Source organism: Schistocerca serialis, chromosome 1 (assembly GCF_023864345.2).
Source record: "Schistocerca serialis cubense isolate TAMUIC-IGC-003099 chromosome 1, iqSchSeri2.2, whole genome shotgun sequence".
NCBI lineage: Eukaryota > Metazoa > Arthropoda > Insecta > Orthoptera > Acrididae > Schistocerca > Schistocerca serialis.
The window spans coordinates 1093487384-1093505233 of NC_064638.1; the positions used below are offsets into that span (position 1 = coordinate 1093487384).

The following is a 17850-nucleotide window of genomic DNA, read 5'->3' on the forward strand; positions in this document are numbered from 1 at the left end:
TTTTCGTTTTGATCTGTTAGGTAGTCTGAAATCTGCCTTCTATTACTCTTGCTAAACAGATAAACCTTCCTCCCTTTTTTTATATTCCTATTAACTTCCATATTCAGGGATGCTGCAACGGCCTTATGATCACTGATTCCCTGTTCTGTACATACAGAGTCGAAAAGTTCGGATCTGTTTGTTATCAGTAGGTCCAAGATGTTATCTCCACGAGTCGGTTCTCTGTTTAATTGCTCGAGGTAATTTTCGGATAGTGCACTCAGTATAATGTCACTCGATGCTCTGTCCCTACCACCCGTCCTAAACATCTGAGTGTCCCAGTCTATATCTGGTAAATTGAAATCTCCACCTAAGACTATAACATGCTGAGAAAATTTATGTGAAATGTATTCCAAATTTTCTCTCAGTTGTTCTGCCACTAATGCTGCTGAGTCGGGAGGTCGGTAAAAGGAGCCACTTATTAACCTAGTTCGGTTGCTTAGTGTAACCTCCACCCATAATAATTCACAGGAACTATCCACTTCTACTTCACTACAGGATAAACTACTACTAACAGCGACGAACACTCTACCACCGGTTGCATACACTCTATCCTTTCCAAACACCGTCTGTACCTTTGTAAAAATTTCGGCAGAATTTATCTCTGGCTTAAGCCAGCTTTCTGTACCTATAACGATTTCAGCTTCGGTGCTTTCTATCAGCGCTTGAAGTTCCGGTACTTTACCAACGCAGCTTCGACAGTTGACAATTACAATACCGATTGCTGCTTGGTCCCCGCATGTCCTGACTTTGCCCCGCATCCGTTGAGGCTGTTGCCCTTTCTGTACTTGCCCAAGGCCATCTAACCTAAAAAAACCGCCCAGCCCACGCCACACAACCCCTGCTACCCGTGTAGCCGCTTGTTGCGTGTAGTGGGCTCCTGACCTATCCAGCGGAACCCGAAACCCCACCACCCTATGGCGCAAGTCGAGGAATCTGCAGCCCACACGGTCGCAGAAACGTCTCAGCCTCTGATTCAGACCCTCCACTCGGCTCTGTACCAAAGGTCCGCAGTCAGTCCTGTCGACGATGCTGCAGATGGTGAGCTCTGCTTTCATCCCGCTAGCGAGACTGGCAGTCTTCACCAAATCAGATAGCCGCCGGAAGCCAGAGAGGATTTCCTCCGATCCATAGCGACACACATCATTGGTGCCGACATGAGCGACCACCTACAGATGGGTGCACCCTGTACCCTTCATGGCATCCGGAAGGACCCTTTCCACATCTGGAATGACTCCCCCGGTATGCACACGGAGTGCACGTTGGTTTTCTTCCCCTCTCTTGCTGCCATTTCCCTAAGGGGCCCCATTACGCGCCTGACGTTGGAGCTCCCAACTACCAGTAAGCCCACCCTCTGCAACTGCCCGGATCTTGCAGACTGAGGGGCAACCTCTGGAACAGGACAAGCAGCCATGTCAGGCCGAAGATCAGTATCAGCCTGAGACAGAGCCTGAAACCGGTTCGTCAGACAAACTGGAGAGGCTTTCCGTTCAGCCCTCCGGAATGTCTTTCGCCCCCTGCCACACCTTGAAACGACCTCCCACTCTACCACAGGTGAGGGACCAGCCTCAATGCGGGCAGTATCCCGGGCAACCACAGTCGTAGTCCGATCAGGGGATGCGTGGGACGAGCTGGCCGTCCCCGACAAACCCCCATCCGGACCCCCACAGTGATGCCCATTGGCAACAGCCTCAAGCTGTGTGACCGAAGCCAACACTGCCTGAAGCTGGGAGCGAAGGGATGCCAACTCAGCCTGCATCCGAACACAGCAGTTGCAGTCCCTATCCTTGCTAAAAACTGTTTTGCAAAAAACGTCTGAACTAATCTACAGAGAGCGCAAACAAATCGACAAAATTTAAACGGTTATTAAAATACAAGATTGCCTAGTAAATGCAGTAATGCTGCTACTTGCGCACTGCTGACACTGCTCGGCGGCGGAAGGAGACTAAGCGAAATTACACTATTCAGGTACTAAAACGCGATGCTACGCTCTCAAATACTATAAAACGCCCGAAATTTATGAATTAAACAATGCAAGTACCAAAAACACGCAAAGAAATTAAGAATTAAACTATGTAACAAACGAGTGAGCTAGGAGTATACGACTTGCTGCTCAGCTGCTTATCCAACGGCGGCAGGGAGCACACTGACTGTGACCAACCGACACTGGCCGTTCAAAACAAAAACAGTAGACAAACGACTACGCGAATTTACACTATTCAGGTACTAAAACGCGATGCTACAACTCTCAAATACTATAATACGCCCGAAATTTATGAATTAAACAATGCAAGTACCAAAAACACTCAAAGAAATTAAGAATTAAACTATGTAACAAACGAGTGAGCTAGGAGTATACGACTTGCTGCTCAGCTGCTTATCCAACGGCGGCAGGGAGCATAACACTATTTTGTCACAAACAACCAACATCCAAACCCGATTTATGAAAGAGAAATCTGTTGCGCAATAAGTAAGGTGACGCATTTTTTCTGGGCCAGTTTCGGTTGAAGAAATTCGGAAATTGTTGTGGAAAGTCGTGAAATATTCCCGTTTCAGTCCCTAGTGGTTCAAGAAGTTTCGAAAGGTGGTCGCACTACACATAGCCTTCAAAATGGCGTCTGTAACGCGGGTGTGTTCCAGGCAGAGAGCTGTCATCGAATTTCTTTAGGCGGAAGACATGAGCATCGCAGATATTGGTAGGTGCTTGCAGGATGTTCACGGAGACCTGGCAGTGAACAAACGCACGGTGAGCCGTTGGGCGAGGTGTCTGTGATCAACGCAATAAGGTCTTGCAAACGTGTCCTATCTCCCGCGCCCCGATCGGCTGCACACAGCTGTGACTCCTGCAGTGTTGGAAGTTGCGGACACTCTCATTCGAGGAGGTCGACGGATCACAATCAAACAACTGGCTGCATGACTGGAGTCTTTGTTACTAGTGCTGACACACTCGTCCACCAGTAATGTTACTCAAAGGTGTGTGCCTACCTAACGGGAGGCCATTAAGAACAATAAAGGACCATCTGTGTGGAATCGTTTGCACTTTACGAGGCTGATTATGACAATTTTTGTCGAACATCTTCACAGGCGATGGAAACATCATGACTTCGACCCGGAAACAAAACAGCCATCCATCGAGTGGCACCGCAGCACCTCTCCTCCGAAAATAAATTAAAGCCGAAACTCAGCCGATAAAATCATGGCGAGGATCTCCTGGAACCCTAAATGGATTATTCTGTTTGATGTCCTCCCTCATCGTGCAACGATCAAGTACGAAATGTCTTGTGCTATCCTAATGAAATTGAAGATACGACTTCAGGGTGTTCGTCGCCAAATAAATGCAAAGAGAACTTCTCCTTCTCTGAGACAACACAAGACCTTACACAAGTCTGCGCGTCCGAGAGAAGCTCACAAAACTTCGTTGCATTGTTCTTTCTTGTCCACTCTACAGCCCGGATCTCGCATCTTCCGACTTCCAGCTGCTTGGCCCAATGAAGGATGCACTCCACGGGAAGCAGTGCATGGGTGATGGGGACGTTATTGATGGAGCAAGACGGTGGCTCCGACGTCAACCAGCAGAGTGGTACCAGGAGGGCATACAACCCCCCCCCCCCCCCCTCCCTCTGTAAGGTGGCGTAAGGCCGTCGCATTGAACGGAGATTGGACACTGGAGCACCAAAGAAACTGGTATAGGCATGCGTATTCAAATACAGAATTATGTAAACAGTCGAAATACGGCGCTGCGGTCGGCAACGCCTGTGTAAGACAACTATATAAGACAGCAAGTGTCTGGCGCAGTTGTTAGATCGGTTACTGGTGCTACAATGGCAGGTTATCAAGATTTAACTGTGTCTGAACGTAGTGTTATAGGCGGCGCACGAGCGGTGGTACGCAGCATCTCCGAGGTAGCGGTGAAGTAGGAATTTTCCCGTACGACCATTACACGACTGTACCGTGAATATCAGGAATCCGGTAAAACATCAAATCTCCGACATCGTTGCGTCCGGAAAAAGATCCTGCAAGAACGGGACCAACAACGACTGAAGAGAATCGTTTAACGTGAAAGACGTGGAACCCTTCCGCAAATTGCTTCAGATTTCAATGCTGGGCCATCAACAGGTGTCAGCGTGCGAACCATTCAAAGAAACATCAACGATATGGGTTTTCGGAGCCGAAGGCTCACTCTTGTACCCTTGATGACTGCACGACACAAAACTTTGCTCCTCGCCTGGGACCGTCAGCACCAACATTGGACTGTTGAGCCGGCCGAAGTGGCCGTGCGGTTAAAGGCGCTGCAGTCTGGAACCGCAAGACCGCTACGGTCGCAGGTTCGAATCCTGCCTCGGGCATGGATGTTTGTGATGTCCTTAGGTTAGTTAGGTTTAACTAGTTCTAAGTTCTAGGGGACTAATGACCTCAGCAGTTGAGTCCCATAGTGCTCAGAGCCAATTGAACCATTTTTTGGACTGTTGATGGCAGAAAACATGTTGCCTGGTCGAACGAGTCTTGTTTCAAATTATATCGTGTGGATGGATTTGTACGGATATAGAGACAACCTCATGAATCTGTAGATCCTACATGTCAGGAAGACACTGTTCAAGCTGGTGGGAGGTCTGTAATGGTATGTGGCGTGAGAAGTTGGAGTGATACGACTGTGACTGGTGACACGTACGTAAACGTCCTGTCTGATCACCTGCATCCATTCATGTCCATTGTGAATTCTGACGGACTTGGGCAATTCCAGCAGGACAATGCTACACCCCACATGTCCAGAATTGCTACAGAGTGGCTAGCGCAACCATATTTTTGTTCTAGTGGTTGTATATGACTTTATTAAAAATAACCAGTTTCGGTCAAACAACAGACCGTCTTCAGATATACTTCGTGATTCAGCTGCCCCCACAGCTGTCGTTTTATCTAACTCACAATGTTATAGCTGGCGTTCATAAACCACACGCGAGATTTTCAGATTCGTTCGCTCACCAAGCGCAAACTATTACTCCTATATAAAAACGATCAATAGGACTTTTTGTAGGAAATTTAACGTCATTAAATTTCCTGTTGGGATACATTTCGACAGAGGTCGTAGTTTTAGAGTTATTCAAGAAAAACGTGCAAAAATGTCCTTCAAACGCACCCCACTCCCTCCCCTCCACTCAACCCCCACCGGTCGGGATTTCTGGCATGTTGTTCGTGGCACTCTCTACTGCCACTGTATAAGACTTTTCGACTGCACGAATGATTTCCCACACTCGACCTTTGTTGTCCTTCATTGACTGGCCTTATTACGTCATAAGCTTAGTTGACCACTTACAAATTGTGAAATTAACGTTTGTGTAAATTTTGTCTAATAGTTTTGCGAATTTTAACAGCATACATCGTTGCATTCGTCGTACCATCTGACTTCGTTACTAGTGTTCTTGTAGGGGTAAGTCTGGAATGAATTTTCAACGTATTTAATACTAGCCTAACGTTTACAAATTCGCTTTTTTTATTACTCTCATGTACACGTTTAAATTAATACTCTCAAGGACACGTTTAAATTAATAATATTAACGAAATTGCCGACTATGTTGGTGAGGTGACAGCCCAATCAACAGAGACCAAAAGAGGTCGAATATCGGGAATAGTTCGCGTAGTCGGAAATTTTTGAACAGTGGTGGGAGGGAATGTCACGAACAACATACTAGAAATACAAATCTTAACTGGTGACGAATGAGTATGTAGTGAATTTTCAAAAATATTGAAAATCTATAAACTATCGGCCCCTTCGAATAGTGGCTACTGACAATAGATTTAGTGATATGAAACCTCCTTGCCTCACTCTTCTTTCAATTCTTTGTTTATTACTATCCTGATAAAATCTTTTGGAAACTGTAGGTTGATGTACATGTTCTTCAGTATACTAATACATACTGAGTCTCTGCCTTCTTTCTTAGATTGTTAGACAACTCAGCCGTATATCATGTTAAATGTGACGCGCCTTTTGGAAATACTCGTCACACATCGTATTTACGTATGGTAACTAATTATGCAGTGGAAACCCATTTATCCGGACTATAGGACCGTAGCTCATCCCAATTATGAAACTTCAGGAAATTCGGAAAATTTGATGTGGAGGCAATGTGCCAGAGGAAATAAGATTTTCAAATGTCTTTTTCAAATGTCTTGTTCAAATGTTCAGCAGCCGCTGTATCCTTTGAAACGCTTTCGTTCAGTGACAGATAACGTATTCCATGTCGGTCCTTACACATTTGTGACCAACCCAGGCTGGTCGTAAAGTTAAGATGGCCATTAGAAAGCTTCTGGTTTAAATTTACCACTTTTTTCAGTAATATCTGACCTGAAATCGCTATGGTACTCTGCGTCTTTGCGTTAAACCACATGAAAAGCGTGTCATCTAGTCATTCATCCTTTACTTTTTTCGTTATCCTGTGACTGTCTAAACTCCCCTTCGCCATCATTTTGAAACAAAAGCCTTCAATTTCTTCCCCGTTATTCTTCCGTTCTGACGCCGTTGACATTAAAACGAAATTTGGCAGCAGTGTTTTTCAACAATTCTCATTTACCCATTCTAAGCAGTGCATCTAACTTTTTCTCCGTGGACACGACCACATTCGCTCTCATTGATGTCATTTTATACTGAGAACAAACAGGGACAGTACATTACTCAGTGTTAACTTGTTAATGGACTCCCTGCCACGATCGATATATGGTGGTTGGCTGAATTTTACTTAAGTAATTGTCATCATCAGTCGCTGCCGCTATTACGTCCGGAGTATTAGATGCTGTACCATTACAGTAATTAAAAGAAAGCGGACAAGAGCGATTAAGACTGAGAGTTCCGTATAAACTAAATTATATAATGTATATAAATAGTAATAATGATAATAATTTCATGTGGCTCAGTGGCCTGGTCCAAGTCTTTCTATTGGACGCCACTTCGACTACTTGCCTGTCCCTATTCTGTCCCACTTATCCAATTGGGGAAGAGAACCAACAGTGTAATGTGGAATCCAAAACATGTAATGTTCCTGCCGACTTCTCACAGCGTTGAAAGGCGAAGGCTAGGTTAAAACGGAGACTGAAAAATGCGTGGTTTCGACACACTCGCTAGACCCCCGGACCCGACATGTATATAGACAGTCATCTATAGGTTCTGATGAGTTAATTTGCGAGGATCAAAAGATGTGATTGCCTTATCTTTTGACTGCATTGACTTAGAAGCTTAAATTATTTACACCGCCAAGGTTCAAATGGCTCTGAGCACTATGGGACTCAACTGCTGAGGTCATTAGTCCCCTAGAACTTAGAACTAGTTAAACCTAACTAACCTAAGGACATCACAAACATCCATGCCCGAGGCAGGATTCGAACCTGCGACCGTAGTGGTCTTGCGGTTCCAGACTGCAGCGCCTTTAACCGCACGGCCACTTCGGCCGGCCACCGCCAAGGGACCGGAGGTCTTTGTACTTGGTATAAATTTCAACTTTATATCCATAACTGCCCCCTAGAAAAAGGGGTTTTTGCCTGAAACTAGCATTTTATTAATTTTGTTTTGAAATACCAGTCCCTTTAGCATGAAACCACCAATGTATCTGCGAGACAGAGACATCTATTGCTACACTGAGATACTTCCACGAATGTAGTGGACTGTGGCAGTCACATGTAGCATGCAAAGTAACTGTCAGTACGGAGATTGTGACGTGCTTATTTTTTATTGTGTCTGTATTAAGGAGGTCATGGACAATGAAGGGCCGGTAAGTGTGGCCGATCGGTTCTAGGCGCTTCAGTCTGGAACCGCGCGACCGCTACGGTCGCAGGTTCGAATCCTGCCTCGGGCATGGATGTGTGTGAAGTCCTTAGGTTAGTTAGGTTTAAGTAGTTCTAAGTTCTAGGGGACTGATGACCTCAGATGTTAAGTGCCATAGTGCTCAGAGCCATTTGACAATGAAGGTGAGTGTACCTAAACTTACGGTAAGGTAAACTTGAGTTTCTACTACTGCTTTTATGTGTGGTTTCGAAATGAAATCACTGGGGCAGTAAGTAGTTTTTATAGAAAATGTCTTAAATTTTATGCCAATTTTTGTTTTTTATTTACATTCATAATTTATTTTAGGTATTATAAGCTCGTTAAGTTTCGAGATATCGTATTGTTTCTAGGAAAAATGTGAATTAGCCTTCAAATACATCACATGAAATGAAGGGTGCTTGATAACTGTATGGCCTAGTTATTCCAAAGCCAAACCACCTCCTTAAAACCATTGACCGTTTACTTTGAGGCAATTTATTCTTATATTCGTTGATTACTATCGATAATAAAAGCTAATTTTGAGCGAAATTTTGGAGCTATAATCCAAAGTGAAACCACCACCTTAAAGCGATTGGGGTCTGCTTGTATTCGTTGCTTACCATGACAATAAGGGTAACTCTTCTGAAAAATTTTAAAACTGTATTTTTTTCGTATTATTGGGACTCAGTGGGTTAACGGAAGGACAGACAGATGGGCAAAGTATGGCAAAAACAATATTTTCATTTAATTGATATAATGACAAATTAATGGGCAACGGCCTTGCCGCAGTGGATACACCGGTTCCCGTGAGATCACCGAAGTTCAGCGCTGTCGGGCGTTGTCGGCGCTCGGATGGGTGACCATCCAGGCCACCATGCTGTATTGTCATTTTTCCGGGTGCACTCAGCCTCGTGATGCCAACTGAGGTGCTACTCGATCGAATAGCGGCTTCGGTCAAGAATACCATCATAACGACCGGAAGAGCGGTGTGCTGACCCCACGCCCCTCCTATCCGCATCCTCCAGTGAGGATGACACGGCGGTCGGATGGTCCCGGTAGACCACTCGTGGCCTGACGACGGAATGCTTTTAATGACAAATTAATATGTTTCGTATTTTTTTCCTTTACCTGTACTGTGAAACCTTGCTTCTTGTCAAATTTCATGATTGTAGGTCAAGTGGAAGTACCCTACACATTTTGATGAGTGAGTTTTTGAGTATAGGAATATGTTACATAAATCTGATTGAATTGCCTTAGAAGCTTACATTTTCCGTATTGCCAAAGGGCCATAGAACTTAGTATGTGATATGAATGTCATTTGATACCTCTACCCATTCCTACGAAAAAGGAGTCTTAATAATCGGACAGACAGGTGGACAACAAAGTGATGCTGTAAGTATTATGGTTGGGGGAGAGCGGAAGGAAAGAGAAAGAACTATCGATGTCAGCTGCATCGGAACTTCATGCGGAATCAGCGGCGACGAATGAGAATGCGTGCCAGACCGGGATTCGAACCCGGGATCCCCTGCTGACTAGGTAGTTGCGTCAACAACTTTGCCATCCGGACAGTGTTTATCGCAGCTGCGCGGACTGTTGCGGCAGGTCTGCCGGCGGACCCTCATTCCCACCTGCTATTACCTGTCCGCGGTCCCCTCCATGTCACCCATGCTCGCTAATCTCTAATTCCCGTAGGAGGTTCAAAAATGGTTCAAATGGCTCTGAGCACTATGGGACTTAACACCTGAAGTCATCAGTCCCCTAGAACTTAGAACTACTTAAACCTAACAAACTTAAGGACATGACACACATCCATGCCCGAGGCAGGATTCGAACCTGCGACCGTAGCGGTCTCGGGGTTCCAGACTGAAGCGCCTAGAACCACTCGGCCACACGGCCGACCCATAGGAGGTCGAAAGTAGTTGTGCATCCGCACTGGAAGTGGTGGATTCACTTGTCTGAAAGAACAGACACCATGCACTCATGTAACTGATCCCATATAGGTTCCGTTTTTACCGATGGAGGTGCAGAACCCTAAAAAGATCCAAATGAATGAGAGATCGGGATTAATTAAGACCGTGTACACAAGATTCCACCGTACATATATGTTGCCCGAGGCTGGACTCGAACCAGAGATGCCTTCTTTGAGAGGCTGCACCGCCAAGGCGAGACATCAGAGGCCGTCCGTGACGAGTCGAAGCAGTAGCTTCCGCTGCCGTAGGGCCATCTTCTTAGTGTCACCTGCGCTACCACTCATTTAAGTAATCATCTTACTAGGCGACTGTGTGTCTGCCTTGATGCTAATGGCAGGGTATTACAGTCATTTTTCTCTTTCGCAGAGAGCAGCTCCGAGCCGCCCGCCGCGCGGTGGACAGATAAACTAGTAGAGAGATAGACGGCCGGGGCTTCTAATCAGCGCCGGCAGCAGAAGCGCCGCGTTGCGCAAGTGGTCGGCTGCCCTCCGCCGCCGCGGAAGGCCCGTCTGCACAGAGGTGGGAGGGGCGTGACGTCACGGCCACGTGACGGAACCGTCGCGGGCCGGCCGGGCGCTCCGCTCGCACAGTTCGCGGCGGGTTCTGATCCGGGCAGCACACAGCAGGCAACCATGAGCGACTGGGGGTACGCGCAGAGCAACGGTAAGTGCCCCTGGCGCCTGCAGGCTGGCTGCCCGCCGGCCCCGGCGGCGAGCCGCTTGCCCCCCTCAAAGGCGCGCGTCTGTTTACACACACGGCAGCGTGCTTCACCGGCCGCTGGGTCCTCTCTCCCGCTTGTAACCGTACAAAGCAAACGATTGTCGACAAGCTGTTACTTGCTCGTTTCTTGGCTGATGTCTAAGACCCTTCAAATAACGAAGTGATGTAGAAAGATTAGCAAAACTTCATAGGCAAAGAGGCCATAGCCAAACAACCGAACTAACTTTGCATCTATGTGATAGACCTAAAAGAAAAATAGAAGAATCAAGGACGAGAAATCAGTACCCAGTACTATTTCACACATCACACATGTAACCAGCCCTCGGAAGAATAAAAAAATTTGGCTTCAGCTCTTAATAACGAACAAGAGTAAACAATCAGAGATCAAGTCTTAAAGTTGATGATTTTAGTTAAGAACTCTTCTGTATACTGAGCTGGGATACGAAACATTTTTATACATTATTTCTCAGTTGACAAGAAGGCTTCCAGGCAGCCAAAACCGTTACCTTTATAACAATCTTCAGCAAATCCTTCTTTAATTGACGCTTTACTGAGCAAAACTTTGAACATAGCTGCTAAGATTCAGTGACCGTGTCAGAATTATATTAGAACAAATAAGCCCTCGGTCACAAATATTAAGTCAAAATTGACCCGGTTTCGACGCTACTATGAGCGTCGTCTTCAGAATTAAACTAACTGTTCTAAAGCATAATAGGTATATAAGACATTAATAAACTAAAGTGTGTACTGACTGGAAAGAGATGCAGTACTTGCAAGTCACATTCTAAAAAAATCTAAGCCGGAAGGCGACGTCATGACAAGTTGTAAATAAGATAAGATGGCGACCCGCTAAGGGCTGCTCGTACCTGAGTGAACACGGGTTGCAACAAAACTGAGCCTTTTCTAATATAACTTTACTGAGCATTTTCTGGTTTTTTATTTTCTTATTACGTACCTATACGATAGAAGATTGCATTAGTTGCTGGAATCTGGGTATATAACTAACAGTGGAGGCAATAATTCATATTAAACAGATTTCTTGCAGCAGACCAGATAAGGCACAAAAAACAAAAGCATTACGCACCCGAAGTACAGCACCACTGTCAAAATACTAGGCTTCTACATTGATTGGGAGAGTTTAGATATGAGGCGTGTACAGTAAGGGTAGATCATTCCCCGACTAGCTGAATACGGAACAGGTGGGGCGTTTACTCCTGTAACGAAAATTCAGACTCGACTCTAAGGCCCAAAAGCGTTTACGTGTTCTCGAGGAATATCTCTGGGAACAAGTAGCGTTCGCCCTATCTGATTTGTAAGTTGTCAGTTATGAAATGGTCTTACGAGGAATTTCAGTTACCTTGTCTTATCGTAAAACTAAGCCGCAACGTGGATCACCACGTTCGTACTTCGTACTGTCGCGGAAATATTTTTGCATTCACACTATGAGGAAAGATAAAGTAATACTCCAGTGGGCCGATAAATGCCGGCTGCTCGATATAAGTTTTTAGCGAAATATTAGTAGTATCAAACTTATTTCTACATCAGTCGCTTTCCGTAGCGTCCTGGTAATGGGGCCATTCTATTATTGTTTTCGATAAGAATGACAGACTCCTATCTGAATGGACGGCGTATTTTCAGTGTATAGCCTGCTAGAAGATTACATTTTCCGGTTACGCTCAGTATTTCGCCTGCTGACCTAGATGTCTTCGTCCTGGGCTGCAAACGTCTGTGTCACTGTTAGTAAAATGTATAGTAATATACTTAGATAAAAACGCACGCTTTTATCATGAACGCGAACTATGACAGGTACACCCAGCAGCGATTCAGACGAACAGAGCCATTGTACGCGAGCGAAAAGGCGGTCCACAAGCGGCATCCTGCCTCGTGAGTGACCCTTATTCCGTAAGGTTTCACATCGATATGTTGATTTGCTATTCGAATCAGAATTGGAGTCACCAAACAAGAAGCAACGTTACAAATGTTGGACGGAGAGAAAGCAAATTGCCCGAAAACCACGTTCACGTAACTGACAGAAGCTACGCTTCTGAACGAAAGGTGAAATCAATCTACCCTTTTCCTGTTGAGTTCACACTCAAATAAGAACTTAGAACGGAAGTATCTCAACTGATATTTACTGGATTTCGTTCGAAAACATTCAGATACCGGCCGAGTTGCTTTTGCACGTTGAAGAATCACGGCATTAGCTCAAATGGCTCTGAGCACTATGGGACTTAACATCTATGGTCATCAGTCCCCTAGAACTTAGAACTACTTAAACCTAACTAACCTAAGGACATCACACAACACCCAGCCATCACGAGCCAGAGAAAATCCCTGACCCCGATGACATTAGCTACGAAGTAATAAGCAGCTGACTACTGAGAATTCGCCACAGACGAAGAAAACTTTCGATTCAGACGTTGAAATATTGTGAGTAAAAATGGAATGTTTTATATCTATCAGTTACACCAGAAGAGCTTTAATAACTGTGTCACTGCACGCTTGATTCACAAAATCGTAGAGCGATATCTGCTGATCAATAAATCGCAAACTGTTTTATTGTCCACTCATAGATTCATAACAACAATGTTTCGTAAATGCTGGCGCTTAAATAAATGAGAAAAACGACCCATTACGTAGCGTATAAACTTTCTGACAGTCTAGAGACACCAAAGTTATACATTATGCTACCGATAGCAAGACGTATTCGTTCTAATATCTTCTCAATAAACACTTATACCTTTGTGCAGCAAGCATGCAGAAAATAGGTGAAGAATTCTCAGTAGTCAGGTGTTTATTACTTCGTAGTTTTTCTTCAACGTACAAAAGCAGCTTGGCCTGTGTCTGAATGTTTTCTATCGAAATTCAGTAAGTATCCATTGAGATGTTTCCGTTCTAGGTCCTTATTTGATTCATACTCAGCAGGAAAACGGTAGACTGATTTTACCTTTCGTTTAGAAGCGTGGCTGCTGTCAGTTACATGAACGTGGTTTTTCGGGAAATTTGCTTTCTGTCCGTCCAACATTTGTAAGGTTGCTTCTTGTTTGGTGACTCCAATTCCGATTCGAATATCAGATCAAGATATCGACGTGAAACCTTATAGAGGGAGAGTCACTCAGAAGGCAGGATGTCGCCTGTGAACCGCCTTTTCGTTCGCGTACAATGGCTCTGTTGTCTGAATCGCTGCTGGTGGTACCTGTCATAGTTCGGATACAAGATAAAAGCGTGCGTTTCTAACTAACTATATTACTAAATATTTTATTTACAGTGACACAGAATTACTTTCTATTACCTTGTGTCATCACACTGTGTTGTAATGATAAAAGTAGGCGGATACAACTTTATTTAAATGGGTTGGACTTAATTTGTTTCGTGAGCATGTTCACTACATCCCGTTCCATTAATAATTAGATGATGAAATATGTACTCCTTCTCTTCTAACACAGTTCGTATGATTATTTCGATTGAAACTGGCAGCAAATAATGGTTTGTTTCGTCACCAACTCTTGGTGATACACGTTACTGATTTCCCTTAATGATTTACGAGCGTTGCATACCGTCGACACAAAACCTACGTCTACATCTATAAGTCAACAAAATACGCGGGGGGGGGGGGGGCGGTTATAATTAAACTTTCGCTAGTTGAGAGAGCCCTCAAGCAAACGAATGATCGTAGGAAATCGAAACTTTGTGGAAACGTTTTTAAGGGCATGCAGAAGATAAATAACGAATAAACCATTGGAAGAGTCAGGTTTTAATTTCGATATGAGAGGGTAATAGTTGTTTACTGCATACCAACTTCTCGTTCCAGGTTACAAACGTTGCTCTGTGAGACGACCATCTGCTTGCCGACAGCCTGGAACCGCAATAGAGATCGCCCTACTGCTGCCCGAAACATCTCAGGTGGGATTTTGGCTACCTCCCTCTGCACGCTCATCTTCAACCTCCGCCGTGTGTTAGTTATCCCGTTGATAAGCCCTCTTCTTCAGCTAACCCCGTAGTCAGAAATCACACGGGTTCCAGTCTGGTAATTCTGGTGGCCACACAGTTTGGGACGATAAGCCAACGATTCAATTTTTTCAAAGCGTGTTACTGACTGAGTGACCTCACGAAGCATGGAGCTCCATTGTGCATCAAACCAGTTGGGTCCAAAGCACCTCTCCTCCGCAGAGCAGAGATCCCATGTTGGCGAAGCAGATCATAGTAACGTTTGCCGTTCACGCAGAATATCCTCGGTCCTTTGGGTCAGAGTTCCTCCAACGTCGCCGAACCAGTACCGGCGCCTAACGGCGAGCCATAGCACAAGCACTACTATCAACGGAAAGCCTGCAGCGCACGGTCAGAACATCGTTCCTATTAAGTTGGGTACAGATACGGTAAATAGTTTTCCGTCTACAATGGCTAAAGTAGCGAAAGCACCGTGCATTTTTGCATTCGGAGAAAGTCGGAGATTGGAATTTTGTGAAAAGGTCGTGCCGCAAAGAAAAACGCCTTTGTTTGAAAGAGTGTTACCCTAACTCGCGTATACAATCCGTGAAACTCTCTCCCCTATTTCGCGATAATACGAAACGAGTTGCCCGTCTTTGAACTTTTCGATGTTTTCTATCAATGGCGTGATCGAACGGTTATGTTATGTTATGTTAACCAGGAACCTGGAAACGACGGAGAGGCTTCGTCCCCGCAGCAGCCGCAGTGGTCCACTTCACCCCTCCGCCGCCCCACACCGAACCCAGGGTTATAGTGCGGTTCGGTCCCCGGTGGATCCCTCCCACCCCCCCCCCCCCCCCTCCCCAAGGAACGTCTCACACCAGACCAGTGTAACCCCTATGTTTGCGTGGTAGAGTAATGGTGGTGTACGCGTACTTGGAGAACTTGTTTGCGCAGCAATCGCCGACATAGTGTAGCTGAGGCGCAATTAGGGGAACCAGCCCGCATTCGCCGAGGCAGATGGAAAACCGCCTAAAAACCATCCACAGACTGGCCGGTTCACCGGACCTCGACACAAATCCGCCAGGCGGCTTCGTGCCGGGGACCGGCGCTCCTTCCCGCCCGGAAAGGATCGAACGGTTAGTGATACCTTCGCTTCCTAGTGCGCAGTACGTAACATTATTTACGTCCAGCGTCAACTGCCAGGCCTGGCGTCAAACGACGATACTACACAAGTATTCCTGCATTTCACTACAGTCTCCTCGCGATGCAACCGCCCAGTAGACAACAAAAATGTAGAAATGTAGCAGTTGTTGAAAATCGATGCTGCCTGAACAGAACCGGCGAAGGGCGTCCCCGCGGGTGCCGTGGCAGCAGCGACGCCAGAACTGGCGCCTGCCGCGTAAATCAGGTGGCGTCGCCTGCGCCGTGCCGGCTTGCCAGCTGCGGCGACTGGCGGCATCGCCGACTGCAGCCAAGGCGCCTTGCCACGCAGTCCGAGGCGAATTCCTGCCACTGGTACTCCAACAGCGCTGTGGCCTCCCCCTGACTCAGTTTTAAGCCCAGCTCCTAAATCTACACTCAGGTGACGAAAGTCATGGAATATCTCCCAATATACTGTCGGACCTCCTTTTGCCGGACGTGGTGCATCAACTCAACGTGGCGTCATAGTAAGCCCCCTGCAGAAATATTGAGTCATGCATGCCTCTACAGCCGTCCATACTTGTTAAAATGTGCGAGTTTTTACACGAACTGACCTCTCGATTATGTCCCATAAATGTTCGAAAGGATTCGCCAGGGTGGCCAAACTATTCGCTCGGATTGCCTAGAATGTCCTTCAAACATTCAGGACAAAAAAGGTTAACCATTGTGGTCCGGTGACATGGCGCATTGTCCTCCATCGTTGTTTTGGAATACCAAGTCCATGAATGGCGGTAAATGGCCAATGATCGGTTCAGCTAGACAAGAGCACCCAGTCCATTCGACGTAAACACAGCGAATACCATAAGGAGCCACCACCAGTTTGCGCAGCGCCTTGTTGACAGCTTGGATTCATGGGTACATCTACATTTATACTCCGCAAGCCACCCAACGGTGTGTGGCGGAGGGCACTTCACGTGCCACTGTCATTACCTCCCTTTCCTGTTCCAGTCGCGTATGGTTCGCGGGAAGAATGACTGCCGGAAAGCCTCCGTGCGCGCTCAAATCTCTCTAATTTTACATTTGTGATCTCCTCGGGAGGTATAAGTAGGGGGAAGCAATATATTCGATACCTCATCCAGAAACGCACCCTCTCGAAACCTGGCGAGCGAGCTACACCGCGATGCAGAGCGCCTCTCTGGCAGAGTATGCCACTTGAGTTTGCTAAACATCTCCGTAACGCTATCAAGTTTACCAAATAACCCTGTGACGAAACGCGCCGCTCTTCTTTGGATCTTCTCTATCTCCTCTGCCACCCCGACCTGGTACGGATCCCACACTGATGAGCAATACTCAAGTATAGGTCGAACGAGTGTTTTGTAAGCCACCTCCTTTGTTGATGTCCTACATTTCCTAGGACTCTCCCAATGAATCTCAACCTGGCACCCGCCTTACCAACAATTAATTTTATATGATCATTCCACTTCAGATCGTTCCGTACGCATACTCCCAGATATTTTACAGAAGTAACCGTTGCCAGTGTTTGTTCCGCTATCATATAATCATACAATAAAGGATCCTTCTTTCCATGTATTCGCAATACATTACATTTGTCTATGTTAAGGGTCAGTTGCCACTTCGTGGGGTCTGCGCCACACTCGGACCCTACCATTAGCTCTAACTGAAATCGGGACTCATCTGACAAGGTCACTGTTTTCCAGTCGTCTTGGGTCCAACCGATATGGTCACGAGCGCAGGAGACGCGGTGCAGATGATGTCGTGCTGTTAGCAAAAACTCTCGCTTCGGTCGTCTGCTGCTATAGCCCATAAACGCTAGCCGCATTGTCCTAACGGATACGTTCGTCGTACGTCCCACATTGACTTCAGCGATTATTTCACGCAGTGTCGCTTGTCCGTCAGCACTGACAACTCTATGCAAACGTCGTTGCTCTCGGCCGTTATCTGTGGTGAGAGGTGATTCCTGAAATTTGGTACTCTCGGGACCCTCTGACACTGTGAATCTCGGAATATTGAATTACCTAACGATTTCCGAAATGGAATGCCCCATGCGTCTAGCTCCAACTACCATTCCGCGTTCAAAGTCTGTTAATTCCCGTCGTGGGGCCATAATCACATCGGAAACGTTTTCACATGAATCAGCTGAGTACAAATGACAGCTGCGCCAATGCACTACCCTTTGTGTAAGCGATACTATCACCATCTGTATATGTGCATATGGCTATCACTTGCCACCTCAGCGTATAA

General features: G+C 46.0%; 1 protein-coding gene across 1 annotated transcript in view; it reads left to right on the top strand.

Moving 5' to 3' along the window:
- Nucleotides 1-10262: 10262 nt before the first annotated feature.
- LOC126416140 (carbonic anhydrase 13-like) overlaps nt 10263-17850 on the top strand; it is a 259981-nt gene continuing 252393 nt past the window's right edge. The window contains exon 1 of the mRNA XM_050083689.1: nt 10263-10461. Within this exon, the coding sequence (XP_049939646.1) occupies nt 10431-10461 (31 nt within the window). The 5' untranslated portion in view covers nt 10263-10430. The remainder of the gene's footprint in view (nt 10462-17850) is intronic.